This window comes from Nymphaea colorata, chromosome 11 (genome assembly GCF_008831285.2).
Source record: "Nymphaea colorata isolate Beijing-Zhang1983 chromosome 11, ASM883128v2, whole genome shotgun sequence".
In the NCBI taxonomy this organism is placed as follows: Eukaryota; Viridiplantae; Streptophyta; class Magnoliopsida; order Nymphaeales; family Nymphaeaceae; genus Nymphaea; species Nymphaea colorata.
Genome location: NC_045148.1, coordinates 9,614,429 through 9,637,381, shown reverse-complemented (window position 1 = coordinate 9,637,381; position 22,953 = coordinate 9,614,429). Strand labels below are relative to the sequence as shown.

General features: G+C 38.0%; 2 protein-coding genes and 1 long non-coding RNA gene across 3 annotated transcripts in view; 2 read left to right on the top strand and 1 right to left on the bottom strand.

Annotated features, from left to right (window-relative positions):
* Positions 1-592: 592 nt before the first annotated feature.
* Positions 593-5,383, bottom strand: LOC116264025 (ADP-ribosylation factor 2). Its single transcript, XM_031643927.2, has 7 exons — positions 5,277-5,383; positions 4,501-4,682; positions 2,789-2,859; positions 2,449-2,568; positions 1,016-1,134; positions 850-931; positions 593-765 (listed from the first exon to the last, which is right to left on the bottom strand). Exons 2-7 carry the CDS (start codon positions 4,646-4,648, stop codon positions 760-762), a joined length of 546 nt encoding a protein of 181 aa, XP_031499787.1. The 5' UTR covers positions 4,649-4,682; positions 5,277-5,383; the 3' UTR covers positions 593-759.
* Positions 5,384-11,292: 5,909 nt separating this feature from the next.
* On the top strand, positions 11,293-14,849 carry LOC116264870 (uncharacterized). Its single transcript, XM_031645308.2, has 7 exons — positions 11,293-11,432; positions 12,145-12,231; positions 12,618-12,824; positions 13,450-13,614; positions 13,871-13,927; positions 14,042-14,185; positions 14,425-14,849. The coding sequence occupies exons 1-7, from the start codon at positions 11,304-11,306 to the stop codon at positions 14,803-14,805; spliced, it is 1,170 nt and encodes a 389-aa protein (XP_031501168.2). The 5' UTR covers positions 11,293-11,303; the 3' UTR covers positions 14,806-14,849.
* Positions 14,850-16,000: 1,151 nt separating this feature from the next.
* LOC116264011 (uncharacterized) overlaps positions 16,001-22,953 on the top strand; it is a 28,320-nt gene continuing 21,367 nt past the window's right edge. Inside the window, exons 1-6 of the long non-coding RNA XR_007574600.1 lie at positions 16,001-16,236; positions 16,306-16,515; positions 16,603-16,768; positions 16,875-17,049; positions 17,155-17,343; positions 22,602-22,942. This is a non-coding gene — a long non-coding RNA (uncharacterized LOC116264011). The remainder of the gene's footprint in view (positions 16,237-16,305; positions 16,516-16,602; positions 16,769-16,874; positions 17,050-17,154; positions 17,344-22,601; positions 22,943-22,953) is intronic.

The following is a 22,953-nucleotide window of genomic DNA, read 5'->3' as shown; positions in this document are numbered from 1 at the left end:
ATGAAGACATATCACTCAAGCACGAAGGGTTACGGAATTGAATTTGCAGTAGACATAAATGTAAGAATGTACATGGAAATTTTATGATTATGTAGTTGGGTCTTTTCCATTGGAAGCTTATGAGATGTGTTTTGGATTCAACATGACATTCCGAGTCATAACGGAGGTAACTCGGAGACCAAGCACGGTAGCAAAATATATGATATTTCTAAAGATTAGATTGTTCAGTAATATACCCTGTTCATATGAACCTAAGCATCAAATGGTACCCTTGAATCATATACAGGACAGTAGACCGGATCCCATACTGGTAACATCGTCAACTCATTTCAAGTACTTTGGTCAATGGTCCATTATATAGGGGGCAATTGGAGCGTAAAAAGATTTAAAAAAAAAAAAAAATCTATTCTCCATGTTTTGGGTGCCCTGGGGCACTGAGAATCACATAGACCTTCTTGATGGCACAGGTTATAGCAAAGATTTTCCACAGGTTCCTCCTGAAGGGTCCCCTGCCGAGCGGAAAGCCTAGCCAATCTCATACTGCCATAGAAAAGGCAGGATATGAACGATAAAAGGCAGCAAGATCAAGAAATATATAATAGGTCCTTCATATAGATCAAAATCCACTACTGTAAAAGCTATATTAGTCACAGCATAGTCTCCTAATCATCGTAACGGGATCAACCACCTGAACACGGGAACAGAAAAACGCACTGATCTTATATCCACGAAGACAGTGGAAATCACGACGCAGAGACCTCAGGCCTGCAACCAAAACCAACCTGCATTAGGGGAAGCTAGAATGCAATAGAACGGAAAATAACAGGGGTGATGGATGAAGGGCCATGCCTTGTTGGCAATGTTGTTGGAGAGCCAGTCCAGTCCCTCGTACAAACCTTCTCCAGAAGTTGCACACGTGCTCTGGATGTACCTACAAAAGATTAAACACTAGTGAAATTTCCGTTGATTGAACTCTTATCCAGCGACAAAGTTGCCGCCAGATGAATATGCATACCAGTGGCGTTGGCGGAGGGAATGAAGGCCAAGCTTATCAGTTATCTCCGCTGCATTCATCGCATTTGGGAGATCTTGTTTGTTTGCAAATACAAGCAAAACAGCATCACGCAACTCATCCTGTCATCAGTTAGAAGAACGATGAATTATTCACACACAACTCCAGATATCACAGCCATAAAAATCTAAACAAGACAACTCATGCTAGTTCCAGAAGGGAGTCCAAAAAAAACCTAACCAAAATATCAATCAAATACATAGAAAATAAGCTGAAATACTGACATATGACTCCGAAAGAAATGAACATGCAGGTAGAAACCTTCCTAAAGATATGAATTACTGGGATTTGCAAAAAAGAAAACTCTTATGATCTAAAATGTTCAGGTTCAGGACCATTACGCCTCTGGACCCGCAAAGCGATAGCATCATGATACTAATTTCTTGGTACTTTGCCATCCACCAAAAGTTTATGATTAGAATGTCAAAAATGAGCACGGTAGCACCTATGTAGCTAAGGAAATAGTAATGCAAAAATCCAAAGTAAGCATATTAGAAAAGGCATCTAAAATTTGAACTACACTAATTGTATTGTAGATGAAAGAACACACCAACACAGGACACAAGTACAGATGCCCCTAAAATATCCGAGATGAACACAAGTCCAACAGGACAACAAATTTTACCATATGCAAGCTAGTAGAATTACAGGAAATGATATCCGCTGCACAAAAAATACTGGCTCATGAACGACACACCACTTCATATTAATGGTAGCAGTTACCACCAGTCCAGCGGATCAGAGTTTCATATATGAAAGCTTCGTGTAGGAAAGCAGTTTAGAAGGAAGCAAGGGGGAACACCTATTTCGTAAAAAGAAACAAGAGGCCTGCACAAATCAATGTGGCCTCTAAAACCTTTCTAACATGGACATTTGTGTCAGCCAAAGATCAAAATATTAAAGTAGTCTGGATGCTTGAAGAGGGCAAAACCTTTAAAATGAACCATATATGATTTAAAAAAGTTGCTAAAATGAAATAATCGATCGTATGTTCCCCCCACACTTGATAAAAGCAACACTAGTATATGAAAACATGATTACAATACATAAGGTTTCCATCAGACGGACAAGCAAGGGAAAAAGATCATTGTGAAAGAATGAGAAGATGGTCTGGCCATCCACAAGATCCATGATGTTTTGCAGAAGAGGTTTGAGCACCCAGGGAGTGGGAGTCAAAAAAACACAAGTTCATAAAGGACACCAGTAAAGCTCCTACCATTTATATGACCATGCTCAAACCAAAAGTCAAAATGCTTCATAATGAAATATTCACAAAAGGATGCTATTACAATCAAGACATTTTTCTCAAAAAAATACAGGGAAATTAATCATATTCAACATGCCAAGCAACTCAAAAAGAAGTGCATGAACAGTACCTCATTCAACATCCTGTGCAACTCATCCCTTGCCTCAATAATACGGTCCCTGTCATTGCTGTCAACAACAAAGATAAGGCCCTGTGTATTTTGGAAGTAATGCCTCCACAATGGACGAATCTGTAAGAAAATAAATAAAGCAGAGCTTTACAAAGATCCTCCATGTCAATCTATCTAATTAAAACACATCCTGGAAGTCCAAGCATGTGCTGACAATATATTTTGCATTATAGTATTTGATGTGTTTCATCATAGCAAGCAGTCAACTAGCAAAAACAAGATAAAGAAAATGAAATTGACATTGACCCTTACAGATAGCTTAAGTGGAAGTTCATCATACCTTGTCTTGACCACCAACATCCCACACTGTGAAGCTAATGTTCTTGTACTCCACAGTTTCTACATTAAAACCTGAGAAAGAGAAGAAAAACAATATTTAAGACAATTTTCTGCACAAGGAAGAAAGCTATTGAAAGAACAACAGTCCAAATCCCTCAAACATATTAAACCTCCATGGTAAACTTACATCACCAAAGAAAAAAATCCTACATGTTCAAGTTATGAAGATCATAAGTTTAAATATAGAAGGTAAAAAATGGATGAGTTATTATCTTTGGCCTTCCGTCTGCAATTCTAAGGAAGCAACAGATACAAAACCTTGAAGTAAAATGACAATGTTTACCTTAAGTTACAAGCTACCTGTCCTGATCATAAATCGACCATAGAAGTAACAAAAATAAGTCTACGACGTGCAAGAGAAGACACATTATTACACAGAGATTCTAAAATCAAAAACATCTGATGCATGGACAACAACTGTGAAATGTCAATCACTCTAAGAGGCCCAGTGATTCCCAAATCCTATTTACTTATGATCTTCAATTACTAGAACAGCTTGCAGGGTAGAGCTTTAACACCCTTCAGAACCTTAGTACAAATAAAACTGTACAGACCAAGTGAATGTTGTCAGTTGTTACACAATTCTGTAAAGCTTACACAGTTTATTTTTTCTCAATCAAGTCTTGATCAACACCATACTTTTTCTCAATTAGGTCTTGATGAACACCATACTGTTCAAAACTAATCAAGAAGTATCAACTAATTTTTCCTTTTTTCTTCACTCACTATTTTGCACTTAAAAGTGGAGAAGAATTGAGAGGCAGGCATGAGGCAACTTTTATTCTATGCAAAGTACATGAAAGTTGGAAAAAGAACAAGAATCATCTACTACACCAAACCAAATCTATGAAGCATTGAGATGATCAACCCGGATAGTCATACCAAGCGCTAGTATAGGGATGCTTTTCAAAATATTGAGCATCGAACGAGAGAGTACACTAGCAAAATAGCTCATGCAGGAATGGATAGTTGTCCTTTCATTTCAATCAATTAGCTCTCTGTCTTTCTTGTTTTTCTTTAATAAATGTGCCACCTCAACAAGTTTTACAAGCTTTGTCATTATCAAAATCATGAAACCTTAACTAATGTGACAAGGTTACATGTCCTGTTTCTCCATTTCTTCCAATCGAGAGCCACAACTCCATTTATTTAACTATCAGTAAGAGCATGCAGAGTTCACTATCCAGCATCCGTCAAACTATACAAGATAGACAGCGGCCCCACAAAATGCGGACTAGATAAAATGGCAATAACATCCCTTGCCCAAAAGAGATACAATCCAACAGAACATATTTAGACCTTGACCTCCTATAGGAGCCATAACAGAACAAACCATAGATCTAACGAACGGCATTTCCGAATACAACAGAAGCTTTTGGATAGTTTCAAACTTTCAAGATAAGGCCCTAAATAAGACATCCTTCTTTCTGAATTAACAGTAATAAGACACGATAATTTTTCCGCTCTTTTACCAACATAAGAAGAAAACGTAAATATCACCAATGTTATAAACATTCTAACGAAGGGTTTTAAATAATTGAGATTTAGGTAAAAGAATCTCCCGCATCCAGTGCCCATCCAGTGCTCAGAAAAATCAAATCAGTCACGAAAATAATATGGCTGAGTTACAGAAAAGCGGGAAAACACACATACCGATTGTGGGGATCGTGGTAACAATTTCACCTAGCTTGAGCTTGTAGAGGATCGTGGTTTTACCAGCCGCATCAAGACCAACCATCAAAATACGCATTTCTTTCTTGGCAAAAAGCCGGCTAAACAGCTTTGTAAAAGTCAGCCCCATCTCTCTCCCGACGCCCTTCTTCTATCCAATAAGCCTATCAAACAACCAAAACAAAAGAAGACACATTAAAATCAGCAAAAGGAATGAAAATTCTAAAGCACGGCTAGACCAACAGAGGACCGGAAAGAACAGATCAAAAGTAATAACTCAATAAACAAACTGAAAGTATCTCATCAAACTCAATCCGACCAGTGCTTTGTCCAAAAAACACAAAGAGTAATGGAAAATTAGCAGATCTCTTTAAACAATAAATACGTGATATCACATGGAACGCTCGGAAATCAATGTAGAGAACAGTAAAGTAAACAAAATAACAAAAGAGAGGATACGATCACAGAGCGACTAAACCCTAGAGTCGACTCCGATCGACCCAAAAAAAAAAGGAACCAAGTGAACCAATGGAACAAAGAAACCCATTAAAAAAAAAAAGTCATACCACCCCTACAAACCTGAAATTTTTCCGCCCAATTCGATGGTTGTAGGATTAAATAAAGGAAAAAGGCAGATCAAAGAAACAAAACCCAAAGAAACCAATGACAAAAACGTTCGATCGAGTTCAATAGCCGAACACAGTAATCAGGAGAGAAATAAACAAACAGAAAACTAAAAAGAGGGTGACAAGTGGTACCCAGAAATGAAGGAAGAGCGTCGAACAGTTCCTTCGCGCAGAGAGAGAGAGAGAGAGAGAAGCGCTAACAAAGGTGGGCGCCCTTTTTGTGGAAGTATTCATTGAGAACTTATCGGCCACACAGTGAAGTGAATTTAACGCGTTATTTACCCGCTTTTATCTTGGTGGCTGCTGGAGGTCCACGAGTCTCGATCTTGGAACGCACTTGCCCGCCATTCTTGAAAAAAATATTCGCAGCGAGTATTTTGTTTTTTTTTAGTGGAAAAATTTCAAATAAGTGCTTACTTTTAATGGTGTATGCCTCGAAAAGTTAAGCGTGCATTTCATATTATGCTGCTAATGGGAAAACCAGTCCACTTTTTTTAATATATGGGTATTAAAGTAATTTTACAAAGGAATTTTTTCTAAGCGTCAATTTTATTTGTATGGAGAGGGTTTTTTTATTCAATTAATAAGGACATTTTAATTATTTTCATAATCCTTTGTTAAAGGCCATAACATATAACCTGCTCTGAAATAAAGGTCCCCAAAAAACATAAAAAATGTGGATCCCATATTTAAAGTTATAAACAAAATGAAGTTCCACAAATTGAAACTCTCGATTTTTAGATGTAGAACAAAGATATTGCACTAGGAATGATTCAATAATTAAAGCCTCATGGATCAATTGTTCTTTTATTCCACGTAACTTCCTTAAAGTGCTAACTAATGGAAGAGGAGTGACATTAAACAATCCATTTCTACTCTCTTTTTCATAAATAGGAAGTTCCGCATCAAATTCAAATTTGTAGACATGGATTACCTCACCATGTATAAAACAAAATTTCTCCTCTAATTTTTTTTAGTTGAGCTTCTCGTTTTGTCATACTCCTAAAAGTAGAAAGAATTATAACCCATACCCGGCTTGAAATCTTAGGAATTTGTGGGAATTGGAATAGATTGGATATTTCTAAGTGTTCTTTTCCTATTTCTTCTGTCTCCAAGAACTTCATGTTGTTTTCCCAGTGCTTCCTAACATTTTTAGATAGGGCATTTTCTGTGCAATTTAGTTGAAAACGAAAGAAGGTCTCCTTTCGGGGGCCAAGCCATCGGAGAGATATCACTCTGGAAGAGCTAGAATTATATAGGATTAGATACCCCAGTAGTCTTCAGCGTAAATGATCGATACTAGGCGCTGCATGTATCGACCTGAGGAGTAGGTTCACAAGAATGAAACTCAAAGGAATTGATGGGGGCTCGCACAAGCGGTGGAGTATGTGGTTTAATTCGATGCAAAGCGAAAAACCTTACTAGGGCTTGGCATGAGGCGAATCCTCTTGAAACAGAGAGGTGCCTTCAAGAACGTGGACAGAGGTGGTGCATGGCTTGATATTAGCCAAAAGGCCGAGAACGGTATCATCATTTTTCTTTATTCATATGCATAGTTTTTTCTTATTGGAAGGCTGTTAACCATATAGATTGATCAGATATTAAATTGTTTACTGAAATGAATTTGGACATAGATTTATCAAGCAAAAACCGAATTTGCATCCTTTTTACGCATAATTAGAATCAAGGATTCGTTAAATTTGCTAAGAAAATAAGAATTTGATGATTTCATATGAGATCTGAAATGAGGATCCCTTGGATTCATAAGAGCACCATTCTGCTTGAATTTCCTCCATTAAACAAATAATGACGGTAACTGAAAAGTCTTTTTGTGTTGCTTTTATTATGTGATGAAACCAGTAATTTCCAATTCTAATTAGACTGGACATATTTGACTATCATCTGATCTTGAATCCATTATTTTTCTCTGGCAGAGAAATTCAGATCCGATTATTATCCGGATTTAAACTTGGTACGCAGTTTGATGACTGGTTATAAATTACAAACCAGGAACAGATGAAGAGATTCTACCTGATCCCATATAAAAGTTGATCCCTACACTAGTTGTGTCCGAATTCAGTTTATGCGAATCCAAATATGAATCCAAATCCAATTACAAAGAGTTGGGTTGAGTTGAATTTGGTACGGACTGGATCTGACCAGAAGAAGAACAGCATTCAAATATAACATTTGGTTGAACTCAGATTAACTTACTTACCCAAACAAACCATTTGAAATACAAATCCAAATTTGAATAGTCTCTCAACCATTTGAATCACTGGTTTCAAACTTATGCATCATGTACTTTGGTCATGTTTGAATACACTGGTTTCATACATAAACAAACAAGGAATTAAAATGCCTGGAACAAAAGATCTAGACCATCCCATAAGATGGTTTATGTGGAACTAAAAACATTTGTTTCACCCGAAAGCTACCAAGTATTAAATGCATTCAAGAAAGTTTTCGAGAGATGTAATTGAATAAGTTTTTTTACGGGATGTTTTGCCTTATGTAGATATTAATCCAATCCGCAATTCGATTAATTCAATTGCAGTTCAGACCCAGATTTGGACCTTCCTTTTTTAAAAACGGAATTTGGAACCAACTAGCAAAATATCCGAGTCAGATATTCATCTAATCCTAGTTTGAATATTCGATTTGAAATCGGCTTGTGAAAACTCCATACCGTTTCCAAATCCGCAGTCGCCGGATCTACATGAATACTGAAGAATCTAAGTGCACAGGTCGTTTCTGCCGGCACCACCGAAGAAGAAGGTGTATCCGATGTCTTTTCCCCCCCATCTCCGGCGTGGGTCTCGAAACCACTGGCGTTGGATCGTCGGCGCTGTCAGATCGAATTCTAATTTAATAAACGGAATCTGATCGGATTCTAATTCATATATACATAAATATTCAATCAGTTTTGGATATAGAGTTAGATCAAATTCAATTTCAAACAAATATCTTGTATCTGATGCTATTACATAGCAAACTCTGGTTCAAAATTTGGATTCAGATATAAATATGAAAATCAGATTTAGATCGCATTAAAATCTGATTACAGATTCGGATTTGGATATGATTTTCTTTATTCAAATTCAAATCTCAATTCGAATCTAAATATGTGAATATCCAAAAAAATTGATATAATTAAGCATATATCCGATCTGAATATTATCCGTTGACATCCCTACTCCCTGGGCAGGGATAGTATATTATATGAGTTTTATTTTTTAGTTATTCTCATACAGCTGGCTGGTTTGAAACAGTAAATAACAATTTTCATAAGCGAACATTCATGCCATTTCCAATTTTCCAATAGACCTGATGTCATTCCATTACCATATAATGCGTTTGCAAGACCAGGAATTGAATCGTCCACATGCTCTTGGCTCCCGTGTACTTATGTGTCACGAGAGATGCCCATGGGGACAATCCAAAGGCAGAGACATAAATTTTGGTTGGACTTAAAAACTATCATTCCTTTAAAAGTCATTTGTAAAGCGTTTCATGAATGTGTCTTAAAGATTATATCAGATGAATATCAAGTTTTAATATTTCATGAATATGCTCCAATTTTTTAGTAGATTTATGCAACAATCACAAAATATACCAACTACCAAACGATATGTTAAGGGTTGTTGATAATAGCAATATATTATTACTGTATTATGAATCTATCCAAAAAAATAAAATAGATTCATGAAACATTTGTAACTGGGTCATGAATTTATCTCATTTTTTTTAGGTATGTTCATGGGGCAGTAACAAAAATTACCGCTGCTAAAACAGCCGTTGCTGACCCTATTGATTTCGTCATATGGACAGGAATCAAATATTTTTGTTACACACACATATATTGAAGTGAGCTGGCCAACTTCTATGGCCGCATGGTTTTTTTAGAAGTTTAAGATGCCAGAAACTGTCACAAATGGTGCATTTTGAGACTACAATTGATTGACCATAATTTTTAGTCATAAAATGTATCATTTGTGATGGTCATTAGTGTTATTAAATTGAAAAGAAATCTGGCCATAGAGGTAGCCAATGGATTTCAATTTTCCTACGTATAAAAATTGCAATCAGCCGACTGCTGAATTACTAACAAATTATAGCTTGTTACGGAAAAACATCATAAGGTATTGCTAAAATTATATATATATATATATATATATATATATATATATATACATAAAATTTTAGGATAACAAAATAATTGGTAAACTCGAGAATCAAAACTTGAATCAGTAGATGATCGGGTCAACAAATAAGTGAGTTGACTCAGCGACACGGTCAAGTTAAGTCATAATTTTTTAAAGTGTACTTTATTTTAATTTTGTAGCGTAATCTACTATCTCGCCGCCCAGCATAAGCAAACATAATCATGGTTATAGTTTATCAACGATTCTATCAATGAAGGACGTCACAAACACTTGTTTAACTTTTACATATATATATATATATATATATATACTTGCGTGGAAAATGTACTTAAGGGCACTCATTTTTGTGTGTACAGGGGGACAAACAAGAGAGATTGCGTGCACACATTTTTTTGGGCGCTTACATTTTAAAATCCCCGACTTATTCAAAGGCGTTGCTATTGTCATAATTACTCGGTGGGTATAACAAATTTTCGTTATTGTTGCTACCAGAAAAGATAGAGTTCTATGGAAGAGTCAATTTACATATCTATCTTTTTAGATAACACTTGCAGAAAGTTACAGCAATTTATAACATTTCAGTATGCATGTGTGTTGCAGAAAGTTACAGCAATTTATAACATTTCAGTATGCATGCGTGTTTGTAGTGGGAAGAACCATAAGGCTCCATGTAAGCCACTGAACACAAAACACCTTCCCTTCCGGGCCCCAGATTTCATTGACAAAAGTATTATCTACAGAGGCAAAATGGGAGTCTTTTATGACTCTTAGATGTGCATATTAACACAGAACGGGTCCCAGACCCTATCATTAGTTTTCCATTCACAAAATAAATCCCTTTCGTTAGAAATTGCGAGCAGCCGAATCATCTTTTCCAACAGAGATCATACACCCTACCAGGAGCAGAGGGAAGAAAATAATCCGTCCCCGCTCTGTCATTCTCATGAAAGAAAATGCTCCTGAGGCACAGTAATAACGTGTTTCCGCCATTCCTCTGAACACGCCTTGACATGAATCTCAGTATCAGTGCTTTGTCTATCAACAGGAGTGCTAACGGCATGAGACCAAACTAAAATGTCATTCTGGCTGCTACCAATGTTCATTGCTAGCGGTAACACAAAGTTGCTGACAAAAGTTTAACACCTCAGACTGGTCGTCTAGCACCATGTCACACACACACACACACACACACATATATATATATATATATATATATAGAGAGAGAGAGAGAGAGAGAATTTTCCTCATGAAAGACGTAAATTTGACAATATATATCATGCATGGGGGGTTATAATGATCATAATATACCTGTAGTTAGTAATGACGATGATAGCTGTAGTTAGTAAAAAGGAGAGTCTCCTATAAGAACAAAAAGAATAGTAAAAAAGTTAAAAAGTCTTAAAAAAGCATTTGTTAAAAAATTTATGAAATACTCTAAATCCTCTTTTTTCTCCGGTGCATGTCTGTTGTGTACACAACTCACTCTCCTCTAAATTTGGTGAAGAGTTTTGAATTCCCCCTTGGAATATTATTCTGGCTCCACCACACCCCATGAACTGAACAGGCTGGTTGAGCTGAGAGAAAATTGGAGCTGGGAAAGAATATAAATTTTATGTTGACTCCTGTAATAATTCTGAAAAAAATATTGTTTGGTTCCCCCCAATATAGTAAGTCTAATATTTCACATTGGCTCAATGTTTGAAATGTTCAGGTTAAATATTGGATCCATAGAAATGATAAATGGCATAATATTCATATTCAGTAGACGGATTATAAGAGGAAGATGCCATGTATATCAAGTTGACTCCGAAATAATGCTTAATTTCTTAGGTAAGACTTGCAACATTTTATCATTGAAAGGTTGCATGCTATGGATTAGGAAAAACTAAAAAAAAAAAAGTCAATGCCTACCTCAAGTCTATATAAACACGACATCGCATCTGTGCTCGCAGCATCCAATTTTGCGAGGGAAAGGAAGAGTGGGAGGGAGAGAATGGGTTCATCGGGAAGTTGGTACTCACTGGTATTGTCAATCCTCCTTGTTTCAATTCAGGGAAATGTATTGGCGAATGGCTCTCAGAACAAGTTTTATCCCCATGCTCCGCCCATGAAAACAATTCAGGTCATTCCCTTTAGTTTTAGTTCTTTGTTAATTCGTGTGCATGCATATATCCTCTGTTTATAATGAATAAATTGGCTCGAGGAACGCCACATAGTTGGTTCGGTCATCAGTTTGATTTTCATATCTGCACTCTTATAGTCTACGAAGTATGGATGAACGACAGCAGTCGACAGGTGTGTCGTTCCTCACCAAGGTCCCAAAGCCACCCTACATCTTGAGGTAGGAGGATCACTTCGACCTTAGGACTACAAGAAGTGAATGAACGACACCCTAGTTGACCAGTGTACTCTTCCCCACCCAGGCTTTGAAGCACTTTAGATATCTCTGCCCGTTCGTAAAGAATAAATATTTGAACCATGTCCAAATAAGAGTGCCAACTATATTATGAATGAAGTTGGAAGGAAGTGATAGAACCACAAATTTGGTTAGTTGGTATATTTCAAGGTGAAAAGATTTACGAACCACTGATAGCTCTTATTTCAAGATGAAAATATGAGTTATCATTCAATTTTTTTCAAAAAACAAGTTGCGCATGGCAGTTAACCAGTATTTACAGAGGACTTATGCTCAGTTGCATAGATTTAATGAAGAAGAAAACATAGAAAGAGCAATAAAAAGTTCTTCTATTGGATCTGACAATTGAGGCCATGTACTCTCCTGACCTTCCCTTGCATATGAAGTTGTATGACAGGCAATTGTTGTCCATGTGCAGAACGAATATGGAGACCAAATTGATTGTGTCGACTTCTACAGCCAACCTGCTTTCGCCCATCCACTCCTCAGGAGCCATAAATTTCAGGTATGTCGGTTTTCGATCCTCTCAGTGGCCTTTTGTTGTAGTCAACTAAATGTACATTATATATATATATATATATATATATATATATATATATATATATATTGAAATCAACTGGTCAACCTCTTTAACTGGATGGTTTTTTTAATATTTTGGGATGTTAAAACCATCGCAAATTATGTATATTTTGTGATAGCAGTTGATTGACCATGGTTTTTAGCCATGGCATCGCATGCACTATTTATAACAGTTTCCGGCCTCTTAAATTTTTTTTAGAAAAAAAACTATCTGGTCATAAAGGTAAAAATAAGAGGCTGATTTCAATATATATATAGTTATGGGTTTTTTCATGTTGATCTAATCAACTTGATTGCAAACGCAAACTACAGATGAAACCAAGTTTCTTGCCAAAGGATTTGCTGAAGGATGCGCCGTCGGACACGAACCTAACCGCGATGCCCAAGCTATCGCTAGGTGTAAACGGGACGTGCCCTGAAGGAACGGTTCCCATTTTGAGAGGCCCGCAGGATCCGAATATCGTAACCAAATCGCATCGGAGCCTTCCAAGCCTGCAGTATTCTACGGCGGGCCACGAGGTGAGAATCTGCATGCAATTATAACAACTCAAAGATGCTGCCATTAGGCTTATGATCTTTACAAATATAAATATGATGTCTCTGTTTTTGTATCTTTAAACTTAAGCGAAGCCATGATTTTTTTGAGGGGTAGGCTGACAGTCCGACAGTCCAACCTCTGAATCAGAGTAGCGCCAACTGAATTCAAATCTTCTATAAGTGGGCCGACTGTCCAATCTCTAGGGCTAAATGAATTCAAATTCAAAAAATACATGATGCAATTAAAAAAATTTATTTTTTTTCAATATAATTTTTTTTATTGGCCAGGGTGGAGCTATGGCCTAGGCACCCTCCCCCCGCTCCTACCTGTCTATACCTAAAGCAGGAGGCCGTCTGGGCAATTGCCCACACAAAACCACAAAAAATATTTATTTTCACATTAAACTTCATGGAAGTTTTGGACCATGATATATTGTCATGCCTTTTGAGTTATGATTACTGGATTTAAGGGCGTCTATTGCTTGTGAGGATGTGATAGATGTGCACTGTAATCTCCCTCAAAGCCTTGTCACAGGATCTAAGGCCGTCTATAGCACGTAAAGATGTCATATACTTACTCTCTCTCTCTGTCTCTGTTCATAATTAGTACGCAGTTGTGTCAATGTCTGGGAGCAAGTATCATGGAAGCTCTGCTTTGTTGAACCTCTGGAACCCACTGGTGGATGCGAATGAAGTAGGATTCAGCCTGGGACAATTGTGGGCCGTCAGTGACATTAATGGCGCTATCAACACCGTTGAAGCCGGTTGGCATGTAAGTGCTTTAAGCTGTTCGATTTACTGCTCCAAACGTGCAACTTTCATTTAAACTTATATCATCGCTTTGAAGATGTGTTCTTGATAATCAAATCGGTGTGAATGAAATGATTTAAACCGAGTTATTGGCAAACTGATTTGATTCATCACTGAATGAGCAAACAATTTCTAATTGATTTTGGTAACTCTCGTGCATGCAAGCCATTAATTCCTTATATATATGATCTAACAAATGTTTTTCTGCTTGTTTGCAGGTCTTTCCAAAATTTTATTCAGGTGACACCCGAACAAGGCTTTTCATATATTGGACCGTAAGAAATGCTCGCCCCTATCGTTTTTCATTTGTAACAAAATGTATGAAGCCCTTAATGTATAAACATCATGATTTCTGACACCCTTTTGTTCTGTTTTCTCTACATGCAAAGAGTGATGGCTACAAAAAAACTGGATGCTACAACCTGAAGTGCCCGGGTTTTGTTCAAGTGAGTACAAAGCTGGCGCCCGGCGCTGTGCTTCCTGCCTCCACGTACAAGGGAAGCCAGCTTTACTTGAATTTTTTTGTCTACAGGGTAAGTAAACTTTTCTTATGCACAAACTAAGAATGGATTTCATTTAAGAAATACATGGAGAAATGCTGTATAGCTACTAAACGAGAGAGTTCAAGCATATAAACGAGTATGAGGAAAACACCACCATGAAAAAGTTGAAGCAACTACTATGTAAGCAAAGTAGTCGATCAAAAGGGACATGAACTCCTTAATTAATCGATTATAGATCATACTTAAAACTTTGAGATGTGGTGTGACAGGATCCGAAGACGGCGCATTGGTGGCTGCGCGTCGCCGACGAGTGGATTGGATACTGGCCCAGGACAATTTTCACGACTCTTGCTTCTGGGGCGACAAGATTGGAGTGGGGAGGAGAGATCATCAACGGAGGAACCACAGTTCACACTACCACCGATATGGGCAGCGGTCATTTTCCTAGTGAGGGCCTCGACGGAGTCTCTGCCTCATTCAATAACCTCCAGTACGTCGATCAGAACTATAAGGTGATGAAACCAACCAGCGTTTCTCCAATTGTTCCGAGACCAAAGTGCTACGACCTCAAACTTTTTGGAGACGTCGGAGGCAACAGAGGATACACCTTCTTCTTTGGAGGCCCCGGCAGAAACGCCAACTGCCGTTAGCCACCGCCGGTCATGCACCCTATATGCATGAATAATACTAATGAGCAGATGATCTTCATTTGTTGTGGAGGCTTGCTTTCCTTTGTAAATCATCAAGATCTTTGTGTTCTGATCTTTATACGTGTAATAATGCTATCCTTCGTAAGGATACATGCATGTAATAAGAGTTTATGCAAGTATATGTTGTCCTATATATATATATGATCTCTTATGAAAAAGATGGTTGTCAGTTATTCTTCGGCCAAATTCATTGGTCGCCAGTGGCGTTTGGAAAGGCACTTTTGAGATGACGACATGATCAGAACGTTTGGAGATTAGGGCAATTTCGTCGAACTCGAGCTCCACTTTGTACATCAATGGAGCTCAGCTGGTGTTTGAAGGGAGCTCGAGCTCAAGATTTTATGAGTTGAGCCGGCTGGTGTTGAGTTCTACCTCTCGGGCATTAGATGGCCAGTGGGTAGTGCATGCTTGAGGGGCCAAACACACCACGTTTACTCAAGATTAAGGCACAAAAAGATGAGTAGATGGAGAAAATGCATAGGTGCACAACATGATAAAACGAAAGAATTTTTATTTATTTGTCCTAAGGTACAGAAATAAAGAAAGAAAGATCCCACTGTTTTCAAAATCACAATGGTTTAAAGTAACGGGATAAAAAAGGTAAGAAAGTTCGTAAAGTACTGTTAAGAGAAAAAATCTCTCTCCAAGGTATCTTTTATAAATACGTGAATATGATAATCACAGTGGAGATTTCTCGTTTAGTGTAGTTTGGAACGTGCATCGAGACCGATCGATCAAATAAAAGGGTAGATTTTAGACAAGCTTATGTCATTCATTTGAGCGGTCTGTCTGCTGATTCAAACACGTCCCAAGACTTATGTTACTATCATAGGCATGGATCGGGTCTCTTTTCAGCACTTGGGTTTGAGAACAGATATTTTGTGGAGATCCGACCCAATGATCGGTAAGTCGGTGGCCCGCTCTTTTCTCATATGAAATGGCGTTTGATTCTCGCAAAGAAAGAAAGCCGGTGGGTATAAATGCGCCATAAATTTTCTTCGAATCCACATCGGTTTTTAGAAAAAAAGAAAGTCAGACGCTCCAATGCATTTCTTGTTCTTGCCCGTTAGCGCCATCAAATTCTCCACCCTCCTCTCTCCGTGATCGTTTCTTGCTCCACCGTTGAGCTCTTTGGGCAGCATATCATTCCATGAATCGCAGGAGTTCGTTCGCGGGGCGGAGCGATCGGATGTCAATGGGTGACAATGGTGATCCATCGGATGTCAATGGGTGACAATGGTGATGCGATCGGATGTCAATGGGTGACAATGGTGATCCATCGGATGTCAATGGGTGACAACGGTGATGCGATCGGATGTCAATGGGTGACAAGGGATGAGGATTTCTTGCAAGGAGTGCCCTGTGAAATATGTATAGGCTCTTACTGTTCTCTCGTTCCTTTTGTTTATTTTCTGCTGTTCACGGTGTGTTCTTTCGCAGATTGAGGGCATATCAATGCTCCTTTGTACATTATCGCAGTAGTGTTAATGAATGGGCAGCGGTGGTGGAGATGATTAAGTGCCATTGAGATCAAGATCGAGATAGGAATAGGGAGATTAATGGCGGCGAACGAATCAGCCGTTGGAGATTAATCATCAGAATATCGTCCACATGCATGACGTTATTGAGTTGAGTTCGGATGGGCCAGAGGTTCTGTTGTCCTTCTTCGTTTCTTTTGTTTTGTTGGATTAAAATTTTGAGTGTTTCTTCTTTGTTCACCGTGTGCTCTTTTTGCAGATTGAGGGCGTATCAATGCTCCTTTGTACATTGTCGCAGTGGTGGAGATGGTTAAGTGCGGTTGAGATGAAGATCGAGATAGAAACAGGAAGATTAATGGCGGCGAACGATTCAGCCGTTGGAGATTGATCATCAGAATATCGTCCGGATGCATGACGTTATTGAGGTGAGTTCGGATGGGCCAGAGATTCCGTTGTCCTTTCGTTTCTTTTGTTTTGTTGGAGTAAAATTTTGAGTGTTTCTTCTTTGTTCACTGTGTGTTCTTTTTGCAGGTTGAGGGCATATCAATGGTCCTTTCTACATTGTCGCAGTGGTGTTATTGAACGGGCAGCGGTGGTGGAGATGATTAAGTGCCATTGAGATCAAGATCGAGATTAATGGCGGCGAACGAATCAGCCCTTGGAGATTAATCGTCAGAATATCGTCCGGATGCATGACGTTATTCAGGTGAGTTCGGATGGGCCAGTGATTCCGTTGTCCTTTCTTAGTTTCTTTTGTTTTACTGGAGTAAAATTTTGAGTGTTTCTTCTGTCTACATTGTTCTTTTTGCAGATTGAGAGCATATCAATGCTCCTTTGTACATTGTCGCAGTGGTGTTATTGAATGGCAGCGGTGGTGGAGATGATTAAGTGCCATTGAGATCAAGATCGAGATAGAAACAGGGAGATTAATGGCAGCGAACAAATCAGCCATTGGAGATTAATCGTCAGAATATCGTCTGGGATGCATGACGTTATTGAGGTGAGTTCGGATGAGCCAGTGATTCCGTTGTCCTTCTTCGTTTCTTTTGTTTTGTTGGCGTGAAAGTTTGAGTGTTTCTTCTTTGTCACGGTTAGTAGATGAAATGTGAGGGTGGTGCGTGATTGGTAAAATAGTTTGGGATGTGTTCATTCGTAATTGTTTGGCCTTCTCATAGATGAACTGATATTCGTTTTTGAGATGGCACTCAGACTTTAATAATGAGGGTGTGATTAGGTGGCAGGAAGCAGCAGGGATTGACTTTCTTTTGGTATAACTGTCATGATTGTTTAAGGATGAAGGCAAATAGCGCAATGTGGTTTGGCGGTTTGTGAAATACCTGATGGCTAGGTTGAGGATGAATGTTTTCGTTAAACATTTTATTATCAAATGACACTGTGTCTTTTGGGAATCAACAACTTGCAAGGAAGGCCTTTGTTTGGTGTTGTACTACCCGAAGATGAAGACTAATGAATGGAAGATCAAACAACTTGCTTTGCCGTTGAACACTGCTCTGTTCTCTTTTCTAATGTTTTCATTTTCTGCATTATGTGTTGCATATGATATTGGCATTGAACTTTATAAGCAAGATGACTTCAAAAGATCTGAATCAGTTTTTGTTTGACAATGTTGATTTCAGTATTATGTAATCTTTTGCAGACACAGACTTAAGATGAGTATAAAAGGATGTTTGCCAATGTGAATATGAAATACAAGAAAAAAATTGGTTTGATTCAAGAGGGTTAATTTTGTTCTTGAATATGGACTTAGAATATTCTTGTTCAGGGTTCCTTGTAGTATGTACTCCTTGCTGAACAATTAATGCTTCACTATTGACTCCGTTGAGTATTTGATTTAAGGAGAATAATATTGATGAGCGGGCATGGGGATTCAATAGGTTGGTTGACCTTGTTATCATGTCATTGTGGGTTATTCTTGTTTTGCCAGTCACTTGCACAATGTTTCTCTTCAATACTAATTTGGGGGGCTTTATTATTTTGTTACTTTGCATGTTATTGAAGAAAAGGCTTCCTATGATGTGCTTGTTCATTGGGACAAGCAGGGAGCAGCGTGTGATGTTGCATCATTACTAATAATGCAGTGCCTAGCTTGTCACTCTCTTCTTATGTTTTCTCCTCTTTTCATTCTTTTATTATCGGATGAGTGCATAACACAAATTTGTGACTGTATTGATGTGGTTAAGATTTTCTTACTGCATTACTCTAGTTATTCAGTTTCTTGGGATTGCTGCTTCTTGGATGCCTCACACTTTTTTTTTATCATTTCTGATGAGTAAGATTTATCTTGGTTAAACATTACATTACTGAAGCTATTCAATTTCTTGAGATTAGTGGTTCGTGGGTAAAACATTTTCTTTTTTCTCATTTTTTTGATGAATATGATTTATCTTAATTAAACATTTTCTGACTCTCAATACTTTTTGATGATAAATTTTTTTAGAGTTTTCCATTTCGAAGACCTGGTTTGGAAATTTATTGAGCTTTTTTAATGATGCTTGGAGCTTGTGGCAATAACTTTTACTACATCCTTAAATGTCCATCAAATATGTGTTGTCATTTATTTTTTATTTATATTACGTGCACATTGTTAATTAGATTTAAAAGTTTACTCAAATTATTCATTTTCCTGATATTACTACTTTAAGAGCTTCACGTCTTCTTTTTCTCATTTTTTATGAAGATGATTTATCTCAATTAAAGAATTTCTGATTGTAAATGTTTTTGAATGCTGAGTTTGTTTGAAGTTTTTCATTTTAGGATATGGTTTGGGGATCTATGAAGCTTTTGTGCCTAACTTTTACTATATCTTTAACATCAATAAAAAAGATGATGTCATTTCTTCTATTGATTACTTGATTATACATTTTTGTCAAGTTTTGTGTACTACTTCAATTTGTTTTGTATGATTATATATTCTTAGGTTTTTAAAAAGTTAAAAGGTTATTTATCTTATATTGACATACTCTTTCCATTGTCCTTTTTTTTTCAAGACTTGTTATTGAGCACTTTGATTTGCATATCTTTTGATTTTGTGAATAGCTCATTTATGTTTTTTTTTTTTTGATATGTTGAAACATGTTGGGCTTTAGACGACGGTTTAAATATAAACTTTTATTAGACATGATAGTTTTTTTAATTCATGTTAGACAAGTATTAACTTTCTGAGAAATTCATGTTAAATGTTTTTTATGATAAATTTATTGTTAGTCCTTACTTTTCTCTCTCAAAAGTTATTTATAGACTTGGCTCTTTATAATATTTACTAAGTTTGACTTCATGATTTCTTCTACAAGTTAGGTATTATTTTATTTTTTGTTTAAATTTTTACAATTTAGTGTTGTATTTGTTGAATATGTTCAAATATATAACAATCATATTCAACCCTTCTTTTCTTCCTCCACTCCCCCCCTTCTTCTTCCTCTGCTGCCTCCCTTCTTCCTCCCTCCTTCTTCCGCTGCCTCCCTTCTTCCTCCCTCCTCCTTCCTCCCTTCTTCCTCCCTCGCTCCCTTCTTCCTGCGCTTCCTTGTTCCTCCGCCGCCTCCCTTCTTCCTCCCTCCTTCTTCCTCCGCCTCCCTTCTCCCTCCCTCCTTCTTCCTCCGCCTCCCTTCTTCTTCCACCGCATCCCTTCTTCCTCCCTCCTTCTTCCACCGCCTCCCTTCTTCCTCCCTCGCTCCTTTTTTCCACCGCCTCCCTTCTTGTTCCTCCGCTGCCTCCCTTCTTCCTGTACCTCCCTTCTTCCTCCCTTCTTATTCCTCCGCTGCCTCCCTCCTTCTTCCTCCGCTGCCTCCCTTCTTCCTCCCTCCTTCCTCCGCACCCTTCTTTCTCCCTCGCTCTCTTCTTCTTTCTCTGCTGCCTCCCTTCTTCCTCCCTCGCTCCCCTCCTCTTGCGCCTCGCTTCTTCCTCCCTCCTTCTTCCTCTGCTGCCTCCCTTCTTCCTCCCTCGCTCCCTTCTTCCTGTGCCTCCCTTCTTCTTCCTCCACTACCTCCCTTCTTCCTCCCTCCTTCCTCTGCCTCCATTGTTCCACCCTCTCTCCCTTCTTCCTGTTCCTCCCTTCTTCCTCCCTCTTTCTTCCTCCCTTGCTCCCTTCTTCCTGCGCGTCCCTTCTTCCGCCCTTCTTCTTCCTCCGCTTCCCTTCTTCCTCCCTCGCTCCCTTCTTCCTCCCTTTTTCTTCCTCCGCTGCCTCCTTTTTCCTCCCTCCTTCTTCCTCTGCCTCCCTTCTTCGTCCCTCGCTCCCTTCTTTTTGCGCCTCCCTTCTTCTTCCTCCGCTGCCTCCCTTCTTCCTCCGCCTTCCTTCTTCCTCCCTCGCTGCCTTCTTCCTGCGCCTCCCTTCTTCTTCCTCTGGTGTCTCACTTCTTCTTCCCTCCTTTTTCCTCCCTTGCTCCCTTCTTCTTCCTCTGCTGCCTCCCTTCTTCCTGTGCTTCCATTCTTCGTCCATTCTTCTTCCTCCCTTGCTCCCTTCTTCCTGCGCCTCCTTTCTTCCTCTCTCCTTCTTCCTCCCTTGCTGCCTTCTTCCTGCGCCTCCCTTCTTCTTCCTCCGTTGGCTCCCTTCTTCCTTCCTCCTTCCTCGGCCTTCCTTCTTCCTCCCTACCTCCTTCTTCCTTTGCCTCCCTTCTTCCTCTGCCTCCCTCCCTCCCTTCTTCCTGCGCTTCCCTTCTAACTCCTCCCTCCATCCCTTCTTTCTCTGCCTGCCGTTCCTCGTCGCTCCCTTCTTCCTCGCTCGCTCTCTTCTTCCTCCCTTGCTCCCTTCTTCCCCTTAACCTGGCAATATATTTTTTTTTTCATCTGAGAAATAAATTTCTGAAAGTTTATTTCTCAGTCATCACACTTAGTTATTCAGTTTCTTGAGATTGCTGCTTCATGGACTTTCACGTTCTTTTTTTCTCATTGCTGATGAATAAGATTTAGCTTGGTTAAACATTACATTATTGAAGCTATTCAATTTCTTGAGATTACTGGTTCGTGGACAAAACATTTTCTTTTTTCTCATTTTTTTGATGAATATGATTTATCTTAATTAAACATTTTCTGATTCTAAATACTTTTTTGATGATAATTTTTTTTAGAGTTTTCCATTTCGAAGACCTGGTTTGGGAATTTATTGAGCTTTTTTTAATGATGCTTGGAGCTTGTGGTGATAACTTTTACTACATCCTTAAATGTCCATCCAATATGTGTTGTCATTTTTTTTTATTTATATTACGTGCACATTGTTAATTAGATTTAAAAGCTAACTCAAGTTATTCATTTTCCTGATATTACTACTTTAAGAGCTTCACGTCTTATTTTTCTCATTTTTAAATGCTTTTGTATGATGAGTTTGTTTGAAGTTTTTCAATTTAAGATATGGTTTGGGGATCTATGAAGCTTTTGTACCTAACTTTTTACTATATCTTTAACATCAATGAAAGATATGGTGTCATTTCTTCTATTCATTACAGGATTATACATTTTTGTCAAATTTTATGTACTACTTCAATTTGCTTTGTATGATTATATATTCTTAGGTTTTTAAAAAGTTAAAAGGTTATTTATCTTATATTGACATACTCTTATCATTATCTTTTTTTTTCAAGACTTGTTATTGAGCTATTTGATTTGCATATCTTTTGTTTTAGTGAATAGCTCATTTATGATTGTTTTTTTTACTCAGGTTTATGATGTTGGGCTTTAGACGACGGTTTAAATATAAACTTTTATTAGACATGATAGTTTTTTTAATTCATTTCAGACAAGGATTAACTTGCTAAGAAATCTTTTCATGTTAAATGTTTTTTATGATAAATTTATTGTTAGTTCTTACTTTTCTCTCTCAAAAGTTATTTATAGACTTGTCTCTTTATAATATTTACTAAGTTTGACTTCATGATTTCTTCTACAAGTTAGGTATCATTTTAGTTTTTGTTTAAATTTTTTACAATTTAGTGTTGTATTTGTTGAATATGTTCAAATATATAACAATCATATTCAACCCTTCTTTTAGTCTCTAGAGATTCTATATAGGCTTGGTTGATTACAACGTCATCACCACACACCCATGAGACAGGGTGCTATTTCCTTTTTTTAAACTTATTTCATATTTGATAATAAGTGTGTTCTGGTAACTTTTTGCCATTTATGGCTGTTTAATGAGACCATATCTCACGAAAATCTATTATATTCTTTTATGTTGTCATTTGATGAGTAGTTCTTGTCATCAGTTTAATTAGTTTTTTATAAATAAGTGAATATGATAATGTGCAGATTTCTCGTTTATTGTAGTTGGGGATGACGATCGAGACCGACTGATCAAATAAAAGGGTAGATTTTAGAGAAGCTCATTTAATTCATTTGAGCTGTCTCCTGACTCAAACACGGCCCAAGACTTATGCTACCAGCAGGGTCTTGAATGTAGTTGAGCATGGCGAGAAAAGGGTCATAGGTATGGATCGGGTCTCTTTTCAGCACTTGGGTTTGACAACAGATATTTTGTGGGGATCCAACCCAATGATCGGTAAGACGGTGGCCCACTCTTTTCTCATATGAAGTGGAACGGTTGATCCCCGCACTTTCTATGGCGTTTGATCTGCTAAGAAAGAAAGCCGGTGGGTATCAA